We start from the raw sequence: 15,545 nt of genomic DNA on the forward strand, positions 1-15,545 counted from the left end.
TGATACATGCAAAGTGCTGAAAGGAAAAAACTTGCAACCAAGAATACTCTACACACCAAGGATATCATTCACAATAGAAAGACAGATAAAGAGTTTCCCAGCCAGGGGTGTCTGGGTGGTTCAGTCAGTTAAGCGTCTGACTCTTGATTTCAGCTCAGGTCATGATCTCAGGGTTGTGAGACTGAGCCCTGCATCAGGCTCCATACTGCGCATGGAGCCTGCTTAAGATTCTCCTCTTTCTCTCCCTCTGTCCTTCCCTTTACTCCCTCTCTTTTAAAAAAAAGTTTCCCAGCCAAACAAAGGTTAAAGGAGTTCATCACCAATAAACAAGCTCTGCAAGAAATGTTAAAGGGAATTCTTCGAGTGGAAAGAGAAGGCCATAATCATGAGTAAGCAAATGATGGGGAAAATTTTCACAGGTAAAATGCGAACACATAATAAAAGTAGTACATGAATCACTTATCAAACCAGTATGGAGATTAAAGCACAAAAACAAAAACAGTAAAATCAATTATATCTAAAAAAATCAGTCAAGGGATTCACAAAATAAAATGATGTAAAGTATGACATTGTATACATAAAACATGGGGAGTGGTAAAAATGTAATGCTTTAAAATGGGTTCAAACTTAAGTGACCATCAACTTAATATAGACTGCTATACGCATAAGATGTTATTATGAACCTAATGGTAACCACAAATCAAAAATCTGTAATACATACACAAAAAATAAAGGGAAAGGAATCCAAGCATATCATGAAAGAATGCAATTAAACTACAAGGGAAGAGAGCAAAGAAGTATAAAAACAATGGAAAAATAACAAAATAGCAGTAAGTACATACCTAGCAATAATTACTTTAAATGTAAACAGACTAAACGCTCCAATCAAATGACACAGGGTGGTGGAATGGATAAAAGAGTAAGACCTATCTATATGCTGTCTACAGGAGACTTGCATCAGACATATGCAGACTGAAAGTGAAAGGATGGAAAAACATTTACCACGCAAACAGAAGCAAAAAGAAAGCTGGTAACAATACTGATATCAAACAAAATAGACTTTAAAACTAAGACTGCAACAAGAGACAAAGGAGGACACCACCTAATGATAAAGGGAACAATACAACAAGAGGATAGAACAACTGTAAATATTTAGGCACCCAACATGGGAGCACCTAAATACATAAAGTAACCATTAACAGACAAAGGAAGAGACAGTAATATAATAGTCAGGGACTTTAACACCCCACTTACCTCAGTGAAAGGATCATCCAGACAAAAAAATCAACAAGGAAACAACAGCTTTGAATGACACATTGGACCAGATGGCCCTAACAGATATATTCAGACTATTCCACCTAAAAACAACAGAATACACATCCTTTTTATGTGCACGTGGAACCTTCTCCAGAACAGATCACATGTTAGGCCATGAAACAAGTCTCAATAAATTCAAAAAGTGTGAAACTATACCATGTATCTTTTCCGACTACAACAGTATGAAACTAGAAATCAACCACAAGGATAACTCTGGAAAGAGCACAAATAATTGGAGGCTAAATAACATGCTACTAAACAATGATTGGGTCAACCAAGAAATCAAAAAGGAATTTAAAAAATACATGGAAACAAATGAGGATGAAAACATAATGGTCCAAAATCACTGGGATGCAGCAAAAGCTGTTCTAAGAGGGAAGATTACAGCAATACAGGCCTACTTAAAGAAACAAGAAAAATCTCAATAAACACCCTAACCTGACACCTAAAGGAGCTAGAAAAAGAAGAACAAACAAAGCCAAGCTAAATAGAAGGAAGGACATAATAAAGAGTAGAACAGAAATAAAGAAACAATAGAACAGATCAATTAAAAAAGAGCTGGTTCTTGGAAAATATAAACAAAATGGATAAACCTTTAGCCAGATTCATCAAGGAAAAAAGAGAGAACTCAAACAAAATCAGAATGGAGGAGAAATAACAATCCTCACCAGAGGAATACAATGGATTATAAGAGAATACTACGAAAAATTATATGCCAACAAAGTGGACAGCCCAGGAAAAAATGGATAAATCCCTAAAAACATATAACCTTCCATAACTGAAACAAGAAAAAATAGAAAATCTGAACTGACTGATTACCAGCAATGAAATTGAATCAATAATCAAAAAACTCCCAACAAACAAGTCTAGGACCAGATGGCTTCACAAGTGAATTCTACCAAACATTTAAAGAAGTGTTGGGGCACCTGGGTGGCTCAGTCGTTAAGCGTCTGCCTTCGGCTCAGGTCATGATCCCAGGGTCCTGGGAATGAGCCCTGCATCGGACTCCCTGCTTGGCGGGAAGCCTGCTTCTCCCTCTCTCACTCCCCCTGCTTATGTTCCCTCTCTCGCTGTGTCTCTCTCTGTCAAGTAAATAAATAAAATCTTAAAAAAAAAAAGAAGTGTTAATACCCACCTATTCTTGAATTATTTCAAAAAAAAATTGAAGAGGAAGGGAAGCTTCCAAATTCATTCTGCAAGGCCACCATAACCCTGATACCAAAACCAGATAAAGACACCAAAAAAAGAAAACTCCAGGCCAGTATCTCTGATGAACACAGATGCAAAAATCCTCAACAAAATAGTAGCAAACTGAATCCAACAATATATTAAAAAAATCATTCACCACACTCCAGTGGAATTTATTCCCAGGATGCAAGAGTGGTTCAATATTCACAAATCAATCAACATGATACATCACATCAATAAGATAAAACCATACGATCATTTTAATAGATGTAGAAAAAGCATTTGACAAAGTACAACATCCATTCATGATATAAATTCTCAACAAAGTAGGTTTAGAAGGAACATATACCTCAACACAATAAAGGCCATCTATGAAAAACCCACGGCAAACATCATACTCAATGAAGAAAAACTGCGAGCTTTCCCCCTAAGATCAGGAACAAGACAAGGATGTCCACTTTCACCACTTTTATTCAACACTGAACTGTAAGTCCTAGCCATAGCAGTCACACAAGAAAAAGAAATAAAGGGTATCTAAAAAAAAAAAAAAAAAAAAAAAGCGTATCTAGATTGGTAAGGAAAAAGTAAAAGTTTCATTATTTGAAGATGACATAATACTACAAATAGAAAACCCTAAAGACACCACCAAAAATCTAGGAGAACTGATAAATGAATTCAGTAAAGTTGCAGGAAACAAAATTGCACACACAGAAACCTGCTGCATTTCTATATATTAAAAATTAAGTAGCAAAAAGAGAAATTAAGAAAACAAATCCAGTTACAACTGTACCAAAAATAATAAAATACCTAGGCATGAACTTAATAAAGTGAAAGACCTGTATTTTAAAAAACTATAAAACGATGATGAAAGAAATTGAAGATGACACAAACAAATGGAAAGATATTCCATGCTCATGGATTGGGAGAACAAATAATGTTAAAGTGTCCATACTACCCAAAGCAATCTACAGATTTAATTCAATCCCTTTCAAAATACCAACAACATTTTCTCACAGAACTAGAACAATCCTAAAATTTGCATGGAACCAAAGAAGACCCTGAATAGCCAAAGCAATCTTAAGAAAGAAGAACAAAGCTGCAAAGCTGGAAGTATCACAATCCTGAATTTCAAAATATATTACAAAGCTGCAGTAATCAAAACAGTATGGTGCGGGCACAAAAACAGACACATCGATCAATCAAAAAGAATAGAGAACCTGGGAATAAGCCCACACTCATACAGTCCATTAATCCACAACAAAGGAGGCAAGAATATACAACGGGGAGAAAGTCTCTTCAATAAATGGTGATGGGAAAACAGGACAGCTACATGCAAAAGAATGAAACTGGACCATCTTCACTGGACCATACAAAAAATATACTATAAATAGATTAAGGACCTAAATGTGAGACCTGAAACCATAAAACTCCTAGAAGTAAATGTAGGCAGTAATCTCCTTGACATTGGAAGTAGAAACATTTTTCTAGATAAGTCTCTTCAGGCAAGGGGAACCAAAGCAAAATTAAACTATTTGGATTACACCAAAATACAAAGCTTTTGCAGACATCAACAAAACAAAAAGGCAACCCACGGAATGGGAGAAGATATCTACAAATGATGTATTCAATAAGGGGTTAATATCCAAAAAATATTAAAAATTTATATAATTCAACACCAAAAAACCCCAAATAATCTGATTTAAAAATGGACAGAGGACCTGAAAGGACATTTTCCCAAAGAAGACATATAAATGGCCAACAGACACACGAAAGATGCTCAACATCACTAATCATCATGGAAATGCAAAACAAAACTATAGTGAGGTATCGCCTTACATCTGTCAGAATGGCTGAAATCAAAGACAAGAAATAACAACTGTTGGCGAGGATGCAGAGAAAAGGGAACTGTGGTGTACTGTATGTGGTAATGCAAGTGGTAAGATGGCCACTGTGGAAAACGGTATGGAAGTTCCTCAAAATTAAAAAGAATTACCACATGATCCAGTAATTCCACTACTGGGTATTTGCCCAAAGAAAATGAAACACCAATTTGAAAAGATATATGCACTCCTATGTTTACTGCAGCATTATTTATAATAGCCATGATATGGAAGCAACTCATCCATAGATAAGTCCATCCACAGATGAATGAATAAAGAAGATACAAGATATATATATATATATATCTCATATCTATACACACACACACAATGGACTACTACTCAGCCACAGAAAAGAATGAGATCCTGCCATTTACAACAATGTAAAGGGACCTATAGAGTATAATGCTAAGTGAAATAAGTCAGTAAGAGAAAGACAAATACCATATGATTTTACTCATTTAAGAAACAAAACAAAGGAACAAGCAAACAAAAAACCAGAATATTAAATACAGAGAACAAACTGCTGGTTGCCAAGGGAGGTGATTAGGGGGAATGGGTGAAATAGATAAAGGGGATTAAGAGTACACCTATCTTTTTTAAAAAGATTTTATTTATTTGACAGAAAGAGAGAGAAGGAGAGAGTGCAGAAGCAGGGGAAGCAGCAGAGGGAAAGGGAGAAGCAGGCTCCCAGCTGAGCAGGGAGCCTGACGCAGGACTCGATCCCAGGACCCTGGGATCATGACCTGAGCCAAAGGCAGACACTTAACAGACTGAGCCACCCAGGGGCCAAAAGTACACTTATCTTGATGAGCACTGAGTAATGTACAGAACTGCTGAAGCATTATATTGTGTACCCGAAACTAATATAATACTCTATGTTAATTATACCTCAATAAAAAATAGGCAAAAGTTATTCAAAGTGTCTATTTAAAGACATCTCAAAAAAGAGGATGTATGCATGAATGGCCAATAGATATATCAGTAGCCATTAGACAAGCCACTAAATGAGCTATTCATTATATGCATATTAGGATGGCTAAAATAAATACAATGACAACACCAAGTGCTGACAAGCTTGTGGAATAACTGAAACTCTCACACATTACTGGAAGGAACGTAAAATGGCACAACCACTCTGGGAAACACCTTGGCCATTTCTTATACACTGCCCATACAGTCCAGGAATCCCATTCTAAGGCATTTACCTAAAGCCTGCACGTGCATGTTCATAGCAGCTCAATTCATAATCACCCAAAGTTGGAAACAACCCAAATGTCCTTCAGTGAGTGAACGGATAAAGAAATTGTGGTATACAATGGACTACAGCAATAAAAAGGAACAATCTATTGAAACACAACAACATGGATGAATCTTAAGAGCATTATGCTGAGTAACAGAGGCTAATCTGAAAATATTACACACTGTACAACTCCATTTATGTGACATCCTGGCAAAGGCAAAAACCACAGGGATGGAGAGGAGCTCAGTGGTTGCCAGGTGTTAGGGGTAGAGGGAGGGCATGACTACTAAGGGACAACATAAGGGAGTTTGAGGAGGTTCTATATGCTCATTTTGGTGGTGGTTACAAGAATCTAAACATGTGTATACCAACAAAGCCAATTTTACTTCGTGCTAATTTAAAAAATAAAATTAAAAAAAAACCTTTATCAAAAGGGAAAACAGACTGAAAATAAAGGAAAAGAGCTTTCAACCTGAGATGTTGTACAAAGAACATTAAGAGAAAGGAGTAAAATAAAACCAGAACTTGAGTAAACAAACAAGACGATTAGTAATCAAATGAACTAAACAAAATTGTTAAATACCATGATCAAGTACAGCCAATCCCAAGAAGAAAATGTCAGCTCAAAAGCAGTAATTCTATTTCTTACTGTAAACCAGCACTAACAAATTAACAGAGAAAAACGATGTATTTATAATCAAAAGATGCCAAAAACCATTTGCTAAAACCTAATTCCATTTCTGATCTTAAAAAAAAACCAAAAACCTCTAAAACTAGAGATAGATACTCCCCTGAATTTCATGAACATAGCCTACCAGAGACCTACAGAGCCCTATGTATTAAGTGGAAAACCACTGGCAGCATTACCTCTAAGGTCAGAAATAAGACAAGGATGCCCCCTTATCACTGTGACTACTCAACACTGTAATAAAACTAGAAAAATCTAGATGTATGAATACGTGAAAGAAAAGGGATATTATGAGCTAAACTGTGTCTCCCCAACCCCCTCCAAAATTCAAATGTTGAGTTCCTAACCCCCAGTACTTCAGAATGTGACTGTACTCGGAGATAAGACTTTCAGAGAGATAATTAAGTTAAAATGAGGCCAATAGGGTGGGCCCTAATACAACTTGACTGTGTCCTTTAAGAAGAGATTAGGATATACACAAGGACATCAGGGGCCCGTGTTCACAAAGGGAAGATCAGATGAGGAAGCAGCAAGAGGGTGGTCATTTGCAAGCCAAGGAGAGGCCTCAGGGGAACCCAACACCGCCAGCACTTTGATCTTGGACTTCCAGCCTCCAAAACTGTGAGAAAATAAATTTCTGTTGTTTAAGCCATCCAGTCTGTGGTATTTTATTATGGCAGCCCTAGCAGACTAAGAGAGGGGACAAAGATCACCTCCCTCAAGAGCCCAAGACAATGAACTGAAAAATTAATAAAACTAGTAAGAGTATAGTAAGGCGGTCTGATACAGGATCAAAATGGAAAGATCAATTCTTTTCCTGCATACTTGCAACAGCCAAATGGAAAATGTAATAGATAAAAAGATGCCACTTTCAATAGGAACCAAACTAAAAAACACCTAGTAAACTGAAGAAGACATATATAAGAAAACCCGAATAGAGAGACCGACCATGACTGAAGACAGAAGGACAAGGTGGCCTGTTTTGTGACTGGTCATGCCCAAAAGGTAAATAGCAGAATGACATCAAAGCCATCCAGAAGTTGCACTGAATTTTCTCACAATTACCAAGAAAGCCTTAGCAATACATGAATACCTATAGACAAAAGCCAAAAATCCCACAATAGTGCCTCCCATTAGAGGAAGAGCAAATGGTGCCTTTGTTTTCTACAAAATTAAGCTCTGATGGGAGAAGAGGATGGCTAAGAAAGCACATCAGGAAACTATGGAGACACTTGCCCTGTGTTGAAAAAGACAAAAAGATTGCTGAAGCTTAGGCCCTGGATCAGATTTTAATTTGATGATGCGGATATCTATCTTAAGCAAATGCCCTCAAAAACCTACATCCATCTGCAAAGAAGAAGCCTCAGCCCAGGGGTTAAGGCTACCAAGAACCCACTGACTCTGATGCTAAGGGCAAATGCCAGTTAGCAAATCCCAAAACACCCAAATAATGGCAGTCCTAATAATAATCCTGTTTTGGCTTCAAAGCCACAGAAATTTTGAGGCAGGTGCCCCTAGCCCTCTTTTTCTTGTAAGTCCTATTATTTTTAGTGTACAAGTTTTCAGGACACAAAGTTTTTCAAGAATACATACATCTTATTATAGCAGAAAGGCCTCTGATGAAAGATGATGGTTTCCATAAATCTACCAATGCCATGCAATCCTAATAATAATAATAAAAAAATCCCAAAAGGATTTTCCATAGAATTTGACAAGCTGATTCTAAAATCCATCTGGAATAGAAAAAACACAATAATGGCCTAGAAAGTCTGGAAGAATAAGAACAAGTAGGTTGGCATCTCCTTATTAAACTGCCTTTCTCATGTCGCTGGGCAAAGCAGGAAGCAGAGGGGAGTAGTTAGACCAGGGGCAGATGTTTTAGCTGTAGGCTGATGTGACTGCTGAAGGTTAAGGTGAGTGGCCAGGAGAACGTGGCATGCCCCTAAGACCAATCACAGCTCCATTCAGAGATGATGGGCTTGCTGGAAATCTGTGCCCTCCCTAGGTCTAATGCAAGTTCTGCAGAGGGGATTTGCCCTACGAGATACAAGGCCTATAGTAACTAACCTATGTGGTAACCTAACAGAAATGGACAAATTTTAGAGAACAGAAAAATATTTATAATATCTAACACACAGCACTTACCACGTGCTAGGCAATGTCCTAAGTGCTTTATGTATATTAATTCATTTAATCCTCACAACAACCTGTGAAGTAGGTACTATTCTAACAGAGAAGCACAGAGAGCTTGTCCAATGTCACACAGCTATTAAGTGAGAGAGCTGGGAACAGAGTAGAAAAACAAATCCACATACAGATGGGAATTTAGTTTATGACAAAAGAAGAATTTCAAACCAGGGGGATAATGATGAACTAGTGAATAAATGGTGTTGGGGCAAATGACTAACCATATGGAAAAAAATTAAGTTAGATTCTTACCTCCCATAATTCATAAAACTTAATTCCAGAGAAAGAGATAAAATTTTAACATCTATACAGGTTTTTGGTAAAAATATATGAATCTTCTTTCACAAAACAAAATATTTAAAAAATTTATAAAGGTAACTATGCAAAAACTGAAATCTACATGCTAAAAGATACCATAACTAAAATTAAAATACAAGCAGCAGACTAAAAGAAAACATTTTGCAACATTTCCAGAATATATTAAAAAAAACACTCTAAGAAATCTAGACTACATAGAGAACTACAAATCAATTAAAAAAAACCACCATCCTAATAGAAAAATGGGTGAAACTGAGTGAATTAATTCACAGAAAAGAAATAAAGAAGGGGCACCCGGGTGGTACAGTCTGTTAAGTGGCCGACTCTTGATTTAGGCTTGGGTTGTGATCTCAAGGTTGTGGGATCGAGCCCTGCGTCATACTCCACGGTCAGTGCAGAGTCTGCTTGAGACTCCCTCTCCCTCTGCCCCTCCCCCGCCCTGTGCTCGCTTGCTCTCTAAAATAAATAAATCTTTAAAAAAAAAAAAAAGAAGGCCCATATGCACCCCAATGTTCACAGCAGCAATGTCCGCAATAACCAAACTGTGGAAAGAGCTGAGATGCCCTTCAACAGATGAATGGATAAAGAAGATGTGGTCCATATATACAATGGAATATTACTCAGCCATCAGAAAGGATGAATACCCAACTTTTACATCAACATGGATGGGACTAGAGGAGATTATGCTAAGTGAAATAAGTCAAGCAGAGAAAGTCAATTATCATATGGTTTCACTTATTTGTGGAACATAAGGAATAGCATGGAGGACAATAGGAGAAGGAAGGGAAAAATGACGGGGGGGCGGAATTGGAGGGAGAGATGAACCATGAAAGACTATGGACTCTGAGAAACAAACAGGGTTTTAGAGGGGAGGGGGGAGAGGGGATTGGTTAGCCCGGTGATGGGTATTAAGGAGGGCACATACAGCATGGAGCATGGGGTGTTATACGAAAACAATGGATCGTGGATCACCACATCAAAAACTAATGATGTATTGTATGGTGACTAACATAACATAATAAAATTAAAAAAAGGGGCACCTGGGTGGCTCAGATGGTTAAACGTCTGCCTTCAGCTCAGGTCATGATCCCAGGGTCCTGAGATCAAGCCCCGCATCGGGCTCCCTGCTCGGCGGGAAGCCTGCTTCTCCCCCTCCCACTCCCCCTGCTTGTGTTCCCTCTCTTGCTGTGTCTCTCTCTCTGTCAAATAAATAAATAAATAAAATCTTTTTAAAAAAATAATTAAAAAAAAAATAAAGAGCCAATAAACATATAAAACAAACTGAAACACCATTTTTTGCTATCAGATTTCCAAAAATCAAGAGGACTGGTAATATCCACTGCTGGTTAAGGCTCATACACTGCTCATACACTGGCCCTTTCAGAGGAGAATTTGGCACTGTTAACATTTATTTTGTACATACCGTTCAACCTAGCAGGTCTAGCACCCTACAGAAATGTTAGCGGGCACATGGGCACAAAGAGTTATTTACAAGAATTTTCACTGCAGCATTGTTAGTCAAACTATAAAATGAGAAACAACCTAAATGTTAATCAGTAGGGAATGGTTAAAAATATGATGGCACATCTATGCTATAGACTACTACACAACAGGTAGATTTCAATGTACTGATGAAGTAGATAGATCTCTATGTACTGATGTTGAAAGATGTCCAAGCAAGTTGTAGAACCATGAATACTACACAAAACTGTATTTGTGTCTACATGTGGTTTAAGTATAAGAAAATGAAAGGTATGTATCAACTGATAACAGTTTACCTTTGGGTAACCTTCCTCAGAGAAAGAAGAGTATTAGTCAAAGGTAACTTTTGCTTTCTCTGTCTTGTTCAAATTTTAGGCAATTAGATTTAAAGGTGCTATACACAACTAATGAATCATTGAACATTATATCAAAAACTAATGATGTACTATAAGTTGGCTAATTGAATTTAAATAAATAATATTAAAATCCACATTAAAGTCTGCTGCACTACACAAAACTGTGCATTATATAATGTAGTACTTAATAAATCTTAGCTTAAAAAAAGGTCATCTCTTAAATGTAAAAAGCCCGCCGAAAGGTCATTATATACCTTTGCAAGGGATGAACCAAACAACAGAGAAGGAAGTGGAAGTGATGGAAATAAAACAGGCAAGAGAGTTTGAAAAAAAGAGTTTCCAGCAAAGAAGGTTAGACAGTTTTAAAAGTGGATGTGATGAGCACTGGGTGTTACACTTAACTAATGAATCACTGAACACTACATCAAAAACTAATTATGTACTATACAGTGGCTAACTGAACATAATAAAAAAAATGGATGATAGCTGCGGCACCTGGGTGGCTCAGTCAGTTAAGCACCTGACTTTTGATTTCAGCTCAGGTCATGATCTCAGGGTTGTGAGATCGAGCCCCGTGTTGGGCTCCACGTTCAGCGCAGAGTCTGCTTGAGATTCTCTCTCTCCCTCTCCCTCTACCCCTCCCCCCCACATTCTCTCTAATAAATAAATAAATCTTTAAAAAAATGAATGATAGCTAATTATTTTCTGAGGGTCTTCCATGAGCAAGACAATGTGCCAGGTGCTCTGTAGAAGAATCATCTCTAATTCTTACATCAACCTGTAGATATTTCCATTTTACAGATTAAGAAAACATGACTCAGAGAAAGTGAGCATCAAGCTTAAGGCAAGGTCTTTGCTCATTATTGTCACAGGCTGTCCTGGATTGGGACTGGGTCTGAGACTGGGGCTAGGGGGAGCACTTCTGGCCTGGACCCAAGTGCTCGGCTGCCCTTACTATACTCTGCATCCTTGAAGCATGCTCCCAAGCTGTCCTGTTCATCCAGACTGGCATTCTCTTCCTCCTCCTCGCTCTCGGTTCTCCAGTATGCTGGCCGCTTGATGGGCCGCTTCCCTGGGGTGCGCTGGGAAGCAGGACTGCTAGACACAGTGCCCAGCCCACTGCTGGAGCTCCCACTGCTTCGGTCCTGGCCCCCAGTCCACCAGGCCTGAAGGCTGGAGGTAGCTGGTGAGGATGATGAAGACTGCAGGTTGGCCATGCACAGCATGCCCTGGATGGCCTCCTGAGTGCTGGGAGAGGCAGGGGCCTCGCTGCAAGGGACAGAGGAGAAATGCTTGAGGGAGTTTCTCTAGTTGTTGGAAGAAACCAGTCATCAGAATAGTCAGGGAGGAGGGACAATAGCTACAGGGGTTAGGGTAGGAGGAAGGAGAGGACCATTCTAGATGAGAAACCAGAAATTAAACCAACAGATCAAGATAGTATACCAAAGACTGTTTTCATGTAAAGGCCAGTCCTTCTTGCCCCAAGTCTTTCCACAGAGAGCAAGGAAGGTGGCAAAAAGAGGGGTGCACCTCCCTTCCTGTTCACCCATGCTGAATTCTTTCATTTTTTAAAAAAACAGGGCCCAGAAAAGGCCCAGTTTTCCTTCCATGACTCTTCTAGCCCCTCTTCCAGCTCCCAAAGAACTCAAAACTAATCCCTCTTGAAGTTTATACATCTACTCTCCGCCAGATCTTAAGTTCCTCAGGACGGATTTCATGTCTACTTTATTCTTTCAGCCCGAATGCCCTTGCTAATTCTTTGTCCCTTTAAATGTCTCAATAAATATCTGCTGATTGGCTGATCTAGCCTTTTGGGTGGGGGTGGGAGAGTGTGCTGTCTGATCACCTGGAAAGGGGAGATCAAAGCCAGTACTCACGTGAGGGCAGCATAGTCAGGTCCCCCCACCTGCCTGCTGGCCTTAAGCAGATCAAGAATTCCACCAGCGCTACTCCCATTCCCAAGCTTGCCTTCAACCCCTTCTACCATGTCCTCATCTGTTGTATAGTCCTCCTGTTGGGGAAAGAGGATATCATCTCAGCTGCTGAGGGTTGGTCTGGTAAGGCCCCAGTACAGTGTTGACATTTTCACTCGGGATGCTAGTATCTTCTGAGCACCAAATACAGACCAAGTCCTAAGCAGAATATTCACTCTTTCATTTTAATCTCCATAGCATCTTTGTGAAGTAGGTATTATTATTTTGTGTGTGTGTGTGAGGTGGGTATTTTAACTTGTTTTACACGTAAGGAAACTAAGGCTCAGGAAAGTAATAAGTTGTGTAAGGTCTTAACCAGATATTTCAAATCAGATACTCTTTCTGCTACATCACAATGCCTTTTATTCTACCCTGCATTAAAGGATTTTTAAAATATTTCATCTCAATTATGGTCTTCCTGTTATATGCTCAGCTGCCCTGTACTTAGCACACCATCTTTCACTTAATAAATATTTTAGGAATTGAATGCACAGGGTATCTTTCCCGACCCCCGCCCCAACTAGAATGACAATCTGTCTTCTATCTCTATAACCAAAATGTCAGAAGACCAGACAACAGGGCAGGCTCCTACCTCAATGTCAAATTCAACTTCTCCTGGTTCACGAACTCGGTTGGGGTCAGAGCAAGGCTTCGCACGGGGCAACTTTCGGGGAAATTCTAGAAAATAATGAAATGCACGTATTGTGAAGCTAAGATTAGCATCTGAGCCAAACATCCAGGGGAAAAAAGAATATAATTTTCCTAAAAGTAATGACCACAGACAACTAATTTAGGGAGGTTAGGAACTGGTTTATAAATAACTCTCTAGAGCAAAGAATACATGGAAGCCTAAAGAGCTGGTAAGTCAGAATGTCAACAAGCTCAGGCCTAAGGCCTTTGGTCTATCAAGAGGACACAAAACATGTGAAATGGGCAAGAAAGGAACAAGAAAGAACAGGTACACACTTGGTCTTATTATCAGGGTCGCCTTCTCCTTTCCCAATCTCTCGTCAATCTGCAGTTCATCATCTGAATCCAAGTCAAATTCATCCTCCATCACCTGTTCTGCCACCAGCCTAGCCTTGTCTGCCTTCTTTGTGAGCTTGGCTCGCCGAGACTTGGATAAGTTCTTTACCCTCTTGGTACTAAAAAGAAAGAGAAGGAGAGCATAAAGACAGTAACATTCAATACTGTTAAGATGGCAATTCCCCCCAAATTGGTCTATAGATTCAATGCAATCCCTATCAAAATCCAGCTAATTTCTTTTATAGGAATTAATAAGCTGATACTAAAATGTATAGAAGCATACAAAGGACTTAATATGGCCAAAAGAATTTTGAAAAAGAACAAAGCTGGAGGACTTATCTGCTCAATTTCAAAATTTACTAAAAAGCAACAGTAGTCAAGGTAGTGTGACATTAGCAAAAAGATACACATATACATCAATGGAACACAGCTGTGAGTCCAGAACCAACCCTTTAATTTACAGTCAACTGATTTCTGCCAAAGATGCTAAGGCAATTCAGTGGGGAAAGGATGGTCTTTTCAACAAATGGTGCTGAGATAACTGGATAACTGGATACCACATGCAAAGAAATGAATGTGGATTCTTACCTCACATCATACACAAAAATTAACTCAAAATGGATCCTAGATCTAAATGTAAAAGCTAAAACTATAAAACTTCTAGAAAAAAAATATAGGAAACTATCTTTATGACCTGGGATTAGGTAAAATTCAAAACATTTGTGCTTCAAAAGATACCACCAAGAAAATGAAAAGACAAGCCAAAGACTGAGAGGAAATATTTGCAAATCATTTACTTGGGAAAGGATTTGTATCCAGAACATTTAAGTAACTGTTAGAACTCAATAAGATAAACAAGCCAATTTAAAAATGAGCAAAAGATCTGAATAGACATTTCTCTAAAGATGATATACAAATGGCCAATAATCACACAAAAAGATGCTCAATATCATTAGTTATTAGGGAAATGCAAATCCAAACCACAATGAGATACCACTTAATATCCATTAGAATGGCTATAATAAAAAAGACAGACAATAACAATTGTTAGCCAGGATACTGCTGGTGGGAATGTAAAGTGGTACAGACACTTCAGAATAAAGTTTTGCAGTTTCTCAAAGAGTTAAGCATAAAGTTACCATGTGACCCAAAGTTTTACTCCTAAATGAGAAACGGAAACGTACATCCATACAAAAACTTGTACGCAAATGCTCATAGCACCATTATCCACAACAGCCAAAGAGTGGAATCAATCCAAATAACCGTCACCTAGTTAATGAATAAACAAACTGTGGTATATCCATACAATGGTGTACTATTCAGAAATAAAAAGGAACCAATTAATGATACACACTACATCATGGATGAACCTAAAAACATTATGCTAAGTGAAAGAAGCCAGACATAGAAGACCACATTATATTATTCCATTTATATGATATGTCTAGAAAAGGCAAATCTATAGACAGAAAGTAGATTAGTGGTTGCTTGGGCCTGGGGAAGAGAACCAAAGGTATAAGTGGGTGATAGAAATGTTCTAAAATGTTCTAAAATTGGATTGTGGTGATAGTTGCGTGTTCTTTTTTTTTTTAAAAGATTTTATTTATTTATTTGACAGAGAGAGACACAGTGAGAGAGGGAACACGAGCAGGGGGAGTGGGAGAGGGAGAAGCAGGCTTCCTGCAGAGCAGGGAGCCCGATGCGGGGCTCGATCCCAGGACCCTGGGATCATGACCTGAGCCGAAGGCAGACGCTTAACCGGCTGAGCCACCCAGGCGCCCCATAGTTGCGTGTTCTTTAAACTTACTAAAAGTCATTTAATTGTATACTTAAAGCAGGTTAATTGTATGGTATGTAAAGTATACCTCAAAAAAGCTGTTAAAAATA

The 15,545-nt window shown here is 38.5% G+C and overlaps 1 protein-coding gene across 7 annotated transcripts in view; it reads right to left on the reverse strand.

The window, feature by feature from the left end:
- PHF8 (PHD finger protein 8) overlaps positions 1–15,545 on the reverse strand; it is a 91,867-nt gene that overhangs the window by 30,559 nt on the left and 45,763 nt on the right. For all 7 annotated transcript variants that reach the window (XM_034988057.1, XM_034987995.1, XM_034988133.1 and 4 more), the window contains 4 exons: positions 13,599–13,777; positions 13,225–13,310; positions 12,537–12,670; positions 11,615–11,928 (listed from right to left, as the gene is read on the reverse strand). In XM_034988057.1, the coding sequence (XP_034843948.1) occupies positions 11,615–11,928; positions 12,537–12,670; positions 13,225–13,310; positions 13,599–13,777 (713 nt within the window). The remainder of the gene's footprint in view (positions 1–11,614; positions 11,929–12,536; positions 12,671–13,224; positions 13,311–13,598; positions 13,778–15,545) is intronic.

Source organism: Mirounga leonina, unplaced genomic scaffold (genome assembly GCF_011800145.1).
Source record: "Mirounga leonina isolate KUSES-001 unplaced genomic scaffold, KU_Mleo_1.0 Mir_101529, whole genome shotgun sequence".
Classification (NCBI taxonomy): Eukaryota; Metazoa; Chordata; class Mammalia; order Carnivora; family Phocidae; genus Mirounga; species Mirounga leonina.